This window comes from Mya arenaria, chromosome 8, assembly GCF_026914265.1.
Source record: "Mya arenaria isolate MELC-2E11 chromosome 8, ASM2691426v1".
NCBI classification, from domain to species: domain Eukaryota; kingdom Metazoa; phylum Mollusca; class Bivalvia; order Myida; family Myidae; genus Mya; species Mya arenaria.
Genome location: NC_069129.1, coordinates 40069083 through 40085137, shown reverse-complemented (window position 1 = coordinate 40085137; position 16055 = coordinate 40069083). Strand labels below are relative to the sequence as shown.

General features: G+C 34.0%; 1 protein-coding gene across 1 annotated transcript in view; it reads right to left on the bottom strand.

The window, feature by feature from the left end:
- The window catches only part of LOC128243427 (importin-4-like), a 47183-nt gene extending 35895 nt beyond the window's left edge, over nucleotides 1-11288 (bottom strand). Inside the window, exons 1-6 of the mRNA XM_052961209.1 lie at nucleotides 11220-11288; nucleotides 5606-5692; nucleotides 5083-5168; nucleotides 3811-3852; nucleotides 2988-3120; nucleotides 2480-2725 (exon numbers count right to left, since the gene is read on the bottom strand). Coding sequence (XP_052817169.1) covers nucleotides 2480-2725; nucleotides 2988-3120; nucleotides 3811-3852; nucleotides 5083-5168; nucleotides 5606-5692; nucleotides 11220-11285 — 660 coding nt within the window. The 5' untranslated portion in view covers nucleotides 11286-11288. The remainder of the gene's footprint in view (nucleotides 1-2479; nucleotides 2726-2987; nucleotides 3121-3810; nucleotides 3853-5082; nucleotides 5169-5605; nucleotides 5693-11219) is intronic.
- Between the last annotated feature and the right edge of the window lie 4767 nt (nucleotides 11289-16055).

Sequence of the window (16055 nt, the reverse complement as noted above, 5' to 3'; positions counted from 1 at the left end):
ATTTTGAACTAACTGTTTTTGCATTTTCGTGACATTTAACAGCATTTCAAACACAAACGTTTCTTCAACTGTTCCATCCATCATGAAATTATCTACATTAAAATCAAACAAATTATCGTTGCTTATTTTGTTTTAACTGCTTTACTGCAGATTACAGTTTTGCATGTTCAATGCCAATAATTGTACTACAATTTCATTAAAAAAAATAGTTCCGTAGTAAATATACCCCGCCCCTTGGTATTATTGCGCCCAATGACAGGACAGAAGTATCGAACAAACACACGAGATATCGATGGGAAATGCCATTGCACTTTATACAGAAATAAAGTGCAATTGATAAACAACAATCATCATTAAGGAATGAAATGTGAATGTAAATATACTATTATGAAATGTTAAAAAAATAATGTCATTTTTGGCTAAGCAACAGTGTATTTGTCTATCTCACATAGTTCATCTCCAAATAGCATCTAAAATAAACAAAAACCAAGACCGCTAAACATTTGAAACAATCAGAATGACCTCGTTAATGAACTGTCAAAATACATTAAGTGCAGGGGGGCGAATCTTATTTTGGTATGATCGGGATAGGGTACCAATGTCACATTCAGCTCTGCTTTTATTGTCTTTGGTTAAATAATTTTCAATATGACAACATTTTAGAACCAAATGACGTTTAAAATCACTGTCCTTGATGAAATATTTACCAATATATAATAGAAGGTTGTGGTTGAGAAACTCGGAAAATTGTTCTGACAAAATGGCGATCTCGCCGAAATTTCTGACATCGTAAACATGAGGAAAATACCGTAAGTAAACTCTACATTTATAAAGCAAAAATAATTATTTTTGTTATGACAAAACAATTTTTATCATGAAATTTCACAAAAACCAATCAAATGTTTGTTAATAAGTCATGTTATTGATTTTCTTAGCACAAGATATTTTTTGAATTTTGTGTTAGCAAGTATAATTTCTTGTCAGTTAATTTCTGTTTTTAAATTATTCAGATATATTGTGTCATTATGACTTGCAAATCATTGCAATAATGTTCGCATTTTTCTGCGGTATTCGTTGACCGTTTTGTATGAAGTAAAGAGTAACACCCCTGAATTCAGAATAAACCTACCCCTTGCAGTGTTGCATACATGTGTTTTATTGATCAGCCACGGGAGTAGCTTATAATACTTTGTACTGTTTTGTTGAATATTTACCAGGTAACTTGTTGGGCCGATTTGATGAACTTTGTCATTAACCTGCCTTTTAGATATTTTTTTTATACAAATGGAATGTGGACATTCATTTTTTTATAAAAAAGATACCTCCAATCTGACAGCTGTGCGAGGAAAATGACGTCACTCTATTGCATTATGGGACATTTTGGTAAAATTTACCCTGGTAAATTTACCGCCTTGGTAATTTCTTTTATACAACGCATTTACCGCCATGGTAATATTACCACGGAATTTACCGGTGGTTTTACTTACCGAGGTAATTATTTACCATTGTTTATACAATTGGCTGCAGATTGACAGATTTACAATGAGCTGAAATTGTCGGCAAAGTCAATGTCGCTTTGATGATACAAATGGGCTAAGTCTGGGAGTTTTAGGCGACCACTACGCCCAAGTCGCCCCCTCGCGAGAGTGCTGGTGACACAATGTAAACAAGTAGAAAGAGATGTGAATGTCATTTCAGTGCTATTTTTTCGCGAGCAAGATGTCAAATTTTATACACAAAATGATGTAATATATAAATGGATTTTAATGATTGTTGTGCCCTTGTGAAGATAAATGCTGTCTGAAATAGAAGATTCTGGTATGTTGTTTGCATATGAGGCTTTTCAGCCAACTATAGAGTTCAAACAATATGATATTAATAGGTCTTGGACTGGCTTGTCTCTACACTTCTCTCATTAATAGGTACCAGTATCAGGTACATATTTTTCTATTGCATAATTAATGGTTATTTTGAGATAAAATTATGAACAATGACTAAAGCATGGTCACAACACATTGTCAATAAAAACATATAATTTCCAAAACTAAAGCCCCTTTGAATTATGTAGGTTAGATATTTGGGAACACACTTGTCTTAAGTTTCATTGCAATTCATCAAGTATTTTTCTGAGATATTGCCTTAACTGTGCTTACAGACAAAATCTTAACCAGAATTTAAATAAAGTTGTATAATATAGTACCATTATTGCATTACATGCAAAATATAGTTATCGAACTCGATTAATTAAGTAGGTTAAAAGTTTGAGAACCATTGTACAAAGTCTCAATGCAAAACATCAAATACGCATGATGTATTGTCTTAAATTTATGTGCTTACATGCAAAACCTTAACCAAGATGTGAGGCTGACATAATGGTGAGGAATATAGGTTTCCTTATTCCTGAAATAGTCGAGCTGAAAGTGTAATTATATCTGAATACATCCAGAAAGCAATTATACTACTGTAAACTGTAACAAACCTGGTCAACTGTTATCAAATTTTTAATCACTTCCAAAATCTGAGGCACAATTTTCTGCACTGTTTTCAAAGCATCATCCCCGACAAAAAACACGACTTCTGAGAGGGTTTTGATGGCGTAGAAGGGTGCGAGATTGCCTTGGTCACCTGACAGAACACCAGACACAAGGGCTGCAATGTCTGCCAAGTGGGGTTTCAGCTGTTCTGCAGCAGCTGAGGCAACAGAGTAGAGCAGGTACATACCCAGCTGAAAGTAGAGTGTTTTTGTTGTTCATGTATGTCATTCATTAAAGTTAGAATTCCACAAAACTGGAATTGTCGCATGTCAGGAGCCCAAATCATTTACTTAATTATCTTTCCCATGCATATTTTCTTTCCTATCATATTATCTTGAGAAAACATTGTGAACCATTTTTCTCAACAATATGTGAAAAGTAATGAAAACGATCAAGTATATAAACCCTGTGACTCGTGAATATTGTTCACAGGGTCTTACTGGTGTTCCATACCTCTCGTTGCTGTGGGGAATCACCCTTCACATTCTGTGAAATGAAAGCAAACAGCTGGGGCCAGGCGTTGGTTGGCAGGTCATGTTTTGCTGCCGTTGCTATCACCTGGGCTATAGCGATCCTTACGATTTTTCTATGGAAAATATTTCAAATATATTACAAATTGATCACCAATAACTATAATTCAGAGAATCAGCGTCCATGATTAAAACAGTCTCTAGTCTGAGTCTAGACTTAGACTCAGAAAAGCACTTTTATTATATTTATAAAAAAATCATCTTTCTTCCATTTGCCATAGAAAAATAAAGGTATTAAAAGTAATTAAGCAATTTAAAATAGTTATAAAATTCATCAGCGTCATCTTCAATACTCAAGGTACGATGATATAAAGATTTGCAGTTTTGCCACTCCAGTCTGAACTCAGTCTTAATACTGTTCATTATCATGACCCCATACATTACATGTATGTGTTGCCTATCGGGACGCCCATTAATTTTGTTTGAAGACTCTACACCAAATAGTACAAAAGTTACTGAGTGGAAACAATGTGAGGATGCCAGTGGACAAAGTTATCCCAATGTGTCTGCCATGTTTCACAGGCGACACAAAAACCATTCCCGAAACACATATTGCACTGCCATAATTTTGAAATTCAAATTTTAGTCCTTATTTGTTTTCTTCAAGTTCATACTATTTGTTCATACCATTCAACTATAAAAAAAATAAAAATCCTAATTATAGAAAATAAAATCATGAAATCAAGTTAAATTACATCTTTAATTCTTTATTGATCTTTTTTAAGGTAATGCGATTCAACACTCACTCTGGCTCTTGCAACAGCAACTGTAAAATGTTTTCCCTGATCCTGAAAACAAAACATTTTTTTTTTTGTATACCATATAATGCATATATATGGTCTCCAATTTTTATTTTTAAAATACATCAAACGAAATCCAATGACACAACCTTAGAAATCTCATACAATTCTTCTTCTGTAGTGGTTATCTAGAGGTGAATCTGACCAGATGTCGAGCAATTCTATACCCGGGAAAAGTTTTAACAACTGTCAAACACAGTTCCATCTTACCTTTATTGTGATAATTCAAAATTACACAACAGATTATGAGAACTTTTTTGTTTCAATTACACTGAATGCATGAAGCAACTTCAATAAACCAGATTTTCACTGAAGAATTTGAAAATGGATGTATGTACTTCTTTGCCACCAACTTTGGACATTTAAGACTCTCTTTTTTTAGGCAATAACTCTTTCAAAAATGGTCGAATCAGGAAAAACCGACAATATGCGCTGCATCACTTTATGATCATCAATCTGTGAAAGTTTGGTAGAAATTGCTTGAAAAACGTAAGAGGAATTGCGAAGAAACCAATTCTAAATGTAAAATAAGCAAAGGGCAATAACTCTTTCAAAATTGCTCAAATCGGGAAAGCCCGACAATATGCACTGCTTCACTTTATGATCATTCATCTGTAAAAGTTTGGTAGAAATTGTATGAAAAACGTAAGAGGAGTTGCGAAGAAACCAATTTTAAATGTAAAATAAGCAAAGAGGCAATAACTCTTTCAAAAATGGTTGAAAGGGAAAAGCCCGACAATATGACCTGCTTCACTTTATGATCATCAATCTGTGAAAGTTTGGTAGAAATCGCATGAGAAATGTAAGAGTAGATGCAAAGAAATGAACGTGGGACGGACGGACGCACACACGCACGGAATCGCGCCTACCATTACTACATCCCCTTGCCTTTTCAAGGCAGGGGATAATAAATGAAATAATTTCCAACTAAAACATGCAAATCATGCAAATCCAAAAAAATGTATTAATAATAAGATTCATTTCATTTTATGACATTTTAAGTGTGGCCATTAAACTACCAATGTCATTTTCATATTTTGATCTTCCAAACCTTGACCTTTGCAAGCTTTACCTAAAATAATTCTGTGTTTCAAAGGACTCAAATTTTCAAACTTAGCTAATTTAAAGTGAGTTATTTACTCCCAAACTTCCTTAAACAGAAGCCTTAACTAAACTTTTCGCCATGAACTTCTCTGCATTCTAAGTATATAAGCTTACGTTTGGGCAAATGTTCCCTGCAAGGCAGCCCATTGTTTTCCTTTCAGTATCTTTTTTCGCAACAGGACTGCCGCATACTGTCGAACCTGTAAAGAGATACATGCAGCGCTTTCAAAAACTGGTACATTGTACATATTCATTTTTGGTACGTCTTATAATCTTCATATGTTCATTGTTTTGCAATTATCAATAAGCTCTCCAAGAAATATGTTCCCCTTTCCTTTTTTAATTTCTTTAAGTGTAATCAGAATCTCAAAACTTGACATTTAAGCATGTCAGACCAGTGACATTCCCATGGTACTCTACAATTAAGTGAAGATTGCTTGAAATACTATTAATACTAACAAAGTCATGACAGACAGACAAACAGTGCAACTACACGTATAATGTTATACACATGCCTTCCTTCAGGAGCATAAAATGTCCTATTGGTTAGTGACCTTGTTATGAAAGGAAATATGCACAACTAGGGCATAGAATTAGAACTCAAAAATCAGACTTTATCATCTGTCCAACAACACACCTGTAGATTCTGCGAGGTAGCAAGGATCTGACAAAGGCTTTGTACGAAATTGGGGTCGTTGAAACATTTCTTCAACTCCTGGGTCGCCTGAAAGAAATAACGAAGATTATCTTTAATACAGTCAGTAAAAGGCACCATATTTGGTAAAAATACAGACATGACAGTGATTAATTTACCATCTTAAAATGACAGATCTGCCTAGATCAGCCTCAAAAAAATAAAACTTCTCCAAAAAGCATAAATCAAGTATGGGTTTTTTCCCAAAAATCATCAACAGTTTTCGGTTAGGCACCATTTCTGTGAGTATATAAAAAGCAAGGTATATTTTGAAACAAAAAAATCTTCACAAGATTAAGTCTAACACAGAAGTGATTCATTTTCTGCATGTCCAGAGTCCTACATTCATAGTTTTCCTTAAGGACCTATAACTTCATCGTCGGCAACCAAGGAACTTAATTCCGTCATGCTTCATAAATACCTTAGGACAATTGATTGACAAAATTTCAATAATTTGCTTGTTAAAATTAAATAGTCTTCAATAAGATTGTCAATATCCTCCATGGCCGAGTGGTCATGACTGCTGTCAAGAAACTGAAAAGGCAGCATCTGGTTCAATTCCTGCTTTTGGCGGTATATTTTTTACGGGAAGGGATCGGGTACCTTGCGGAACACATGAATCTGCGTCATTAATTATTCATGATTACAAGAGAATTTTCTGAGCCAAATCATTATGGTACACAACGAAGCAATGCGTAGTAGTGTATTGGGGTACCCGACAATGCCATTACTCTTGTATATGTGCAACTAAGGGATGCATGGTTCTTAAGTAAAATGTTTGCAAATTAAAAAGTTGCCTTAAGAAAACATCCCTTAGTACAGTTGAGTAAGCCCTATTACATGTATGTGTATCATATGTAAATTAGTAGATGTAAATTTCCAATCATTAAACATCAGCATTAAGACAAAAAAACCTACAACAACCAAATTTATTTTCAAACGAAATAAAAACAAAAAACAAGATTTTTTAAGAATTGAGGAAAAGTAGAAACCAATATTAATGCAATATTCAACAAAAAAGAAAATATCATACTCACTTGAAGAATAACCTAAATAAAATATAACAGTAGTGACATATAAAGGAATGTTGAAATATGAAGAGCCTTGAAAAATTATCATTTGTTGAAATCACAGGTAGGCACTGGTTTCTATGGTTGACACTTCAACTGGAAGGGCTAGCCTCAAGTTATATGACTGACACTTTACTTAAGGACTATTAATAATAAACAATAAATGCGCATGAGCTCATTTCTGAGTTGATATTTCTACGATTTTTATTTTTTGTAGCAACGATCCTTTACAACTAAGGCAAGATTACTTCAATCTTCTTGTCATCATTCTGAACATTCTAATAATAATATGGTCCCTAGGAAAACTTGTAGGATCGCCTGCCATGTGGCAGCCTGGAATTTCAGCACAGGGCTTTTTCACCAAAAATTGTGAAGAGGCCTAGCCTTTTCATTTTGGGAAATTTAAACGCGTGAAATTCTGCAAATTGGGAAATTTAAATGCGTCAACGTCTCAAAATGGGAAATTGATAACAATATAATTCTTTGGAGTAATTGGTCCTCGAATAACGTTTAAATTATACAGCATTCTTCTTATGTCAACTTAAAAGATAAAAAAGAATAATTTGCTGAAACAGAATAAATTTTTCTTGTAAATTTTTGAAGTAAGAGCTTCCTTTTTTGGGAAAAATATCTGGGATTTGTGAAAAAATGTTATTATTCCCAATTGTGAAGTAGCCTAATTTCAGCCCCTAGCAAAGAAGTTGAAAAAGCCCTGAAGCATAAACCACTACACCAAAGGTTGGTCTCGGTATTGTAGCAAACTTCTTAGCACTCTATGTAGTCATGTTCAGTTCTTTGCCACAACAGGATGTAGACAAGTGGGACCTACTTTGTGTCTTCACTCTTCTTCCCAAAGAACGGATGGTGGCAAAGTGATTAAACGGATGTTTCACCAGCTTTAAGGTCTCTTAAATGAATCATCTCCTAGACTGTCTGAGGTGGTGAAGCTGCTCCTGTGTCGCGAAGATGATGTGATGCTGACCATCATCCGAATAGATTACTCACTGAAGATTTCCCGGTCGAACTGGAATTCAAGGTCAGCTGGATCACCTGGGTGTTTCAGTCTCACAGTCTGTAATGGTTTGCCACACGCGCCAAGTTGTCAAGCTTTGTTAGGCTGACATTGTCTGATGTCGTCATCTCCTTCATTATTCACTAGATTATGATTCCATCAGACTTAGAAACGTGCTTCCTACTCCTAGCAGCTTCCTTCACCTTTGTAACTATCTTTCCCTTCACCTTTGTTACTATCTTTAATTGTTAGTGGTGCAGTGGTCGGTCTCATGGAGACAACGGTTGATGCTTGGAGTAAACAACATATCGCTTTATTACTTCAAACTAGGGTGGTAAATCATCCTTTTACTTCTTATATAACATGTCCAGTATGTGCAACCTCCTCTATTACACTGAGTCGTGTAAGTCTATCTGGCACTATGGACAAGCTTCTCAGCCAGGCAATTTAGCTTGCTGCCACCCTCTTCGACCTTGCATGTCAACAGTACATCAGAGGGATTCCCTTTCTTTAGGGGCCTGTGCCATAGTGGAATGTGGGGTTGATCAAAACTCCTGTCCAACATGCCAAACATCCAGTCTGGTCTTCCAGGATACCATCAGCAGTGTCGGTGTTGATGTTGTCATGGGCTACTTCATGGCAGCTACTGTGTTGCCTTTGTCATCTGCACCTTCTTCAGAAGTTCAGCTTCTTTGTCATTTGAAACTTCATCGGCTGCTATTATGACAAATGTCATAGACAGCAGGTGTAATGGCGAAGCACTGATGCCCATAACCGTAGAGTAATATCTAAGTTCTATACAATAAAGTTGACGAAACATTTATAATGCAACATTGTAACTGTGTCATGCAAGTTGTAGATCACACTGATCGCTGTTGGTAGTTCTGGCTTCCATAACTTTAATGTTGATATTTATTTTTTTGATGTTTACAACACATTAAAGTTATGGCGTAACCCCCATAGTAAAGTCAACCAGAATCAATTGAGTGTGATGATGCAATGCAATCACTTGACCATGATGACGTCGATGGATTCTATTTATAGCATCGGATTCACATTGTTCATTTAGTTGAATCCAATTGCAGTAAGGCTGTAAATACCTTTTGATAAGTAAAAACAATTTATTTATTCCAAATTTGTTATGAGTTATTTATTAATTATTCGAAATAGAAAAAATAACAGCAAAATAAACACTAGGTCACATGGGTATTTTCTGAAAATTTTGGTGTCACATGATTAAATTTGAACACAACTACAGGGCTTTTTCTATAGTACCCACGGGTCCGACTATCGGACCCATTCCCAAAGCTAAATATAAGATATTTTTCCCAATCTTCAGAAAAAAATCCCAATCCAAAAAAATTTTTTTTTTTTTTTTTTTTGGAGAAATTCTTTTTACCTGTACTGTAATGGTTCTTTTAACAACATCCTAATAAATTATGTGATGTGAAGTTTTTTTAGTAATTGAACTCAGAAATCATTGTTTTCATCACATTCAGAGATTATGTATTATCTGTCATGATTTATTGCAATAGATATTTACACCCCAAGGATTGATACTTCAGCCATTGTGGGTCTTTTAACCCTTTAGCGCATGTATACGAGATAGGCCGACATAGCTCATTACCAGATGTATACGCATTTGGCCGACCGTATCCATTACTGGATGTAAACGCATGGCCTGCATATTTCAATAGGGTCATTTCAATATTTCAATTTTGCATCTTTCTTTTTGTAAACAATATCCCGGATGTTTATAAAATTAAAGTTTAACCTTTTGTGTATTGATTTTCCCTTGAAAATATCGTCTGCTAAATTGAGAAGGTGTTTATACTCCCAATCGCAGGTGTGATATCCCATTGTGACGTAATAAGACCACGAGCTAAGTACTGTATGAAATTTCCCCCAAATTCATTGATGCGTAAATCATTAAATATATTACGTCAGTTCAGTTTACCATTAAAATCAATTGAGATTATATTTACTTAAAGGTAATATTTTGTTTACAAACAAAAGAAACAATTAGTAAATGAGAAAATGATGGGTAAATTTTCTGTGAAGCTTATATAATGTCCATCATAGTTTTGGCTGTAAAATAGGTCATGTGCAAGCGTTTTGTTTGATCTAGATCTTTTTATTCATACCGGAAAATCATTTATCGGCTTTCTTTTTTTGTAAACAATTTTATGAGGGGGTAATAAAGTTAAACAGACACCTTGGACTGGATCTCTCAGCTGGATGACACCGGATATTCCTGACATATTTCTGTGTATTAATACACAAGAACATAAATTGTCGGCTTTTTAATCCAGATGGGTCTTTTTTATGATAGGGGTAATAAAAATTAGATCGATCCCAGCATTTTATTACCCTTTGATTTAATGCAATTATGACATTTCAAAGGAATGTTACAAATCCATCTTGAAAATACATTCACAGATGAAATAAAATAATTTAATATTTCATCATTGACACCATTTATTAGATAATTTAATTATCTATAAAAAATGAATTCACATAAAAAAGATTTGGACACAATTATTTGGAGTAACATTGATTTTAAGGTCATACTGCTGTATTCATTTTCTCATTTTCAAATATCCAGAAAAGTACCTATGCAGATAAGGACTGCTTATCAGTAAGATGGCTATTGACTGGGAGATGTAATCTGGCCACTTGTCTATGTGCTAAAGGGTTAAAGGGAAAATAAACTAATATCCTAATCATTTCCTAATTCACAGGGGACTAGACAGCTTTTTCTTTTCACTGTAAAATTTCCCAATTTTCTTATTTTCATGACGCAAAATTTCCCAAAATGTCTAGGGTCTTTTTCCCAAAATGGGCAGAAAAAGCCCTGAACTATGACCTAGATAAGGAATGCTTGTAATAGGATTTATTAAAATGCTAAATCAACTATCTTTAAAGCGTTTTTTGGTTTTGAAAATGAGTTTGTGAACTACATTTTACTTCATTAACCTAAGGATACAGCTATTTTGTCTGTACAATGCATACAAGTGAAATAACAGCGCGACATAAAAATGTCACGAATTCTAGTAGGGTTTGGATACGAATTTCTCTTCAGCGAACACATCCAAAAAGGTAATATATAACGTGTTCGCTGAAGTTCTTTAGCTAGGCTGTTGGGAGTGCCATTGTAAGAACTGTCAACTGACATTATAATTAAGAGCGCATTGATTCACTCATATCACTTATATCAGTGCCACTAAGGGTACATAATCAATATCTATGTTAAACATCAAGATTCTCTTTTCTCACATTACCAAAACTGTGAAAGGCTATTAAAGCTTATATATATTTTCCCGCGATTTTTATTTCTATAAATGTTGTTAGATTTCACGTGTTCATGAAGAAAGATGATTTATGAAAAACAGTAAAAACAGAGTACAAACATAAAGTGTTAAAAACATATAATTTTATTTTAAGTATTTTTTACAATTGATAAAATAGCACTTACCTGTTGAATAACATCATTATCGGCGACTAAAAGCCGACTGATAATTTCTTCGAGATGGGAGGCCATGTTGTTTACTTTTTTATCTCTAAATGAAGAACAGAGGGAGCAGTCAATGTTCTTCGAAAAGTTGTAATATCTTACGCATCATATATCACCTCCCCTTACAATACCAAAATATCAACACTTGTTTGTTTTAAGGCAATTATAATACTAAAATAGATCATTTGTAACGCAGATGTTGTTCATACTGCAAAAACCTATTTATTGCACGGACCTAGATTTATTGTTACATATCAAGTAAGTACAGTAGAGAGGTTATGTTATCAGCTACATGTATCTCCTCATTCCTTACGATGATATATGTATATATATAACGTTGGACCATTAACAATCCTACTCCCAGATAAAATATGTGTTTCAATGCATTTTCATGTAATAAATATTGTTTAAACCAACGCAGAAAATTATAAACACTTCTTAATTATTTGATACAAAAGTACTGAAAACTCTTGGACAATTATCATTCATGAACTATGTCAGAATACTGCGGCCGCGTCCCAGAAAAAAATACCATCAAAACAACATGACACACATCACGATGTTTGTTTATCTGTTTGGCGTTTATGGGAAAAAATGCGGACTAAAATTCTATATGCCATATTTCTTTATTCCATTCATGCATCTGCATATTTTGTGTGTGAACCAACAGCACGTGTACATGTACTTTTGTGCGCCGGCATTTTTATCAGTTCCTATTGTCAGCTGTATGCTAGCTGTTTTGATCTACCACCAAGTGGAATGTCAACTAAATTGCAAATTTCCCTACAAAATATCATACAATCAATAGTTTGTTAAAATAAATTTAAATTGGCAGGAAATAAAGTGAAAGGCAACATGAAACGTCAAATTTGAATGTAAATAACTCAGCCAGAATATATAGAGCTCGACTGAAATATTTATGTTGATAGGCCTACCTTGCAAAATGACTCGTTGTGGGTCCTTGTCTGTCTCTTCCCTTATATCTGTATTTTCCTAGCAATACATAAATGTACACTGATTTCCTTGATATGTTTTCCAGGATGGATATTTACTTGTCCGGTCGATATTTAATTGACATTAATGTGATAACGCTGCATTTTAAAAGCATGCGTAACAAGCATGCAGTCGAGCATTATTCAACTTTTCTTGAATACCGGTATTAGTGGCATGTGGTCAGTTTCCTCTCTGACCGTACGTCCATAAACACAATCATGGTGGCATTTGATGTTAAATGGTATGCCTAAACATTATAGCTCTATCTTAACTCAACTCAACTCAACTTTATTCCGTACATACAGGCATCCGGCCCAAAATACAATATTATAATTATATACATCATTATTTACAATCCAGTGGTGGCATTGCTTAAAATAAATTGTTTACAAGCTGATATTAATCTGCCATTTTCAACAATTAAAAAATTAACAATTAAAAAATAAATATTGCCACTTGTCTAATAACAAAACTTTAATCTGACTGTAGGAGTCTGTAAAAGGCATGTAGGTCAGAACGACCCTTGTACCAGCTATACACGAACTCATTTCTTACCGTAGAAAACTTTGGGCATATGAAAAACGCATGAAATTCATCTTTTAACAATAGCCTCTTTTCGCTGATTAGGGAGAATACACATATTCTGTCATATCTTTCTATGTGAAGATCCCGGCCAACTTCGATATTTCACCGGTGACTTGAATACCTAAATCGCGCGAGCGCACGAACAAATTTATGGGAATATTTTTTTTTCGGGTTGAGTAAGGATTTAACGTGTTTATAGAGATCGCATCTTGAAGATGTATTAACGGTGTCGTGTCACCCCTGAGTCATACAGTTGATTACGAGAAGTGTAAATTGCGCGTTGAAAGTATTAATGTCGCCTACGTCTTGCCATAACCAGACTATCATTGCTTGGTAATGTTGACTTGCCGTCGATGACAATAATTTCGTTGCAAACGCTGACCATCTTGCCAAGTGCAATAAAATGCATTAAAAATCATTGTACAGAGAGAATTAAAATCAGCCGAAATAATAAAAGTACATGGTTACGAGGATCATCGAGACAGGTGATAGAGGAGCTCAAAGCGTCGATGTTGGCATTTAACTCGATGTATGGTAAATTCTCGAAAAACAGTTGTCCTCTCAAATTAGCACAAACCGTTTTCGAAACTTTCTATATTCATATTATATTTATTGAAACCTTCTTGAAAAACATTAAAAAATAAATAAAACAGTTTTGTAGCGTTGTTAAAACCTTTTGTGCAACTTGAGTTTTTTCCTAATTAAGTTGAAACATTTTCTTGGAATGTTTTCAAAATAGTTTTGGTTACATTCTATTTATTATTGAATTGAAATATTTTCTGAAAATGTTTTTTTTTTTTAAACTTGTTTTCCAATGTTACAAATGAATATATGGAGGATATTAGTTGAAATAAAATACTACCTTACATTGAAATCAATACATATCATGTTTCTTTTATGCTGATTTTCGGAAAGTTTTGGCATTTTAATTTATTTTTCTAAATACCCCCGTTTTGGGGGAAAAATCTTTGCGACCCGACTACCCGTGCGAGCCCCTCACATTTTGATCGTCGACAACGTAGTATTTCTGAAGCTATTCAAGAAATACCTCGATTTCCGGGTGAAAAGGTGTCCCTAACCAGTATATTTTTTGAAATAAAAAATACAATTAAAACATAAATTAAACGCTCTTTCTATGACATAATGTTTATTAAAATATGTACTATGGTGCAAGACAGAATATTAGAGTTACCCTGATTCTTTAACGCGCACCCATGTATAGGACTGTCAACTTTCTTGAAGTCTGATCTTCCGTTTCTTTCCATAGGAATGGTATATACTGTATTATTTTTGACTCTGTTGTGAAATATAATGCCTTTTGGGGGCTTGCCCAAAGAAAACGCAAACTCTTGTCACGTGTATGAAGCCTGTATGTCTCGCATGTACATATTTAGCCTATGCATTGTGAAGTAATCAAGTTTTACCATTATATATTCGTGACCGCAGCCACTGAACTTCGTGACATATTATATATAAATTTATGTTCTATTGTTTCCGGAGTAATGGACAACCTGGTTTCACTATGTATGGAAATACTAACAACACATGTTTGAATTGAAATAAGGGCATTTATTCTAGAATGCCGTATTTAACGTTATTTTTTTATATCTGAATAGCTAATAAACCGCCACAAGGAACGACCGCCAAATGAAATTTAACGCTTTGAAGTTGAAATGTCCACTCAAAATAGGTTGCAGTAATGCATTTATATTATTCTCTTTATGGGCACCATATAGGTGACCGTTGGTCCGACTGTCCGATAATTATCGCCTTTAAACAATTGCAGTTGTGATAATCACGTAAGAAAAAAAACGACAACGATGTTGAAAATGTTATGAGATCTTGTTAATTCTGGTAGTACTTTGACCGTTGTGAAAAAGACGATATGACGAATAAAGACATTTTGGGTAGACTGGTACCCTCATTCTCAGATGAGCGGTCCCTAGACTTACCGAAATACGATTATTTACCGAAAGACGGATAAAATTACCGAAAGACGTATGAAAGTTACAGAAAGACGCCTTCTAATGCATTTATTTTATTGTTTTTATATTAATATTATACAAATACATTACCAAACCAAATTTTAGAGAAAAATATTAAAATATAATGATGTAATAGGCAGTTGAAATTTCAGTGTTCGAGATCGAATTCCGCGTGCCGACTCGCCAACCGAAAGACAGATAAAAGCTTCCAAAATAATCAATTATTCCAATTAATGATAATCTCATAATATCCATATAACTAAAACACACTCATAAAAATGAAAAAGTTCATGAAAATATTTACTTATTGTTCAATTGAATAAAGACAATGTGTCAGTGAAATGGTTGTCTCCCTTCGCCAACCGAAAGACGATTTAACGCAGGTAAAACTAATTTATTAGTTGTTGTATTATGAAAATGATTATGAATTTGGATTCAAATAATAGCATTTATATTCTTATGGAAATGTTAGATCAATTGTATATACAGCATTTGAAAGTATTTTGGAATATACTTGAAACATTGCCTTTGAAATAGGTCGAAAATGTCGCTAAAATCATTTTCTTTAACTAACTTAGATCTACAGTATAGTTCAGGGCTTTCAAATTTTAATTTTTGTTTATATGAAAATTGAAAAAAAGAAGTTTTTAAACAGCGAAGTTCTCATCTTCAGATAAATTAGCTTACTTATGGACAATAATAACCAGACCAGACCAAATATACACAATTAGGCGATGTTTAAAACAACATAATTATCACCCAGTGTATGACACCCCACAAAGTAGCGGCACGTTTTTTGGGGGACAGTTTGGTATTATTGAAAGTGTGTTAATTTGGGTAAACCCTTTTCGGCTCTGTGACACGTGTTGAGCAAATACCATAATAATTACGCATTAAAGGACCGCATTACGTGTACATTTATAATTGCGGGTGATTTTCACACAAATTGACGGCTTCATTTGAAGATTCATAAATAACAATTGCGAGTAAAAAGGTAAGTTATTGCTGTAAGTATTAAAGAAGTCCAAATTAATAGAACTTTACACTCTGAAATCATTAATGATGGATGAGTTTCCTTGTAGTAGTACATAGTTAATAATAAATATTGCACATAATAATGATACATAATTCAATTCGGGCAACATTATTGCCATGCACATATGAACTTAGGTAACAACAACTTTCTTTTCTTCATGGACATATATACGCATGGTGCATTCAAAGGTAATTATTA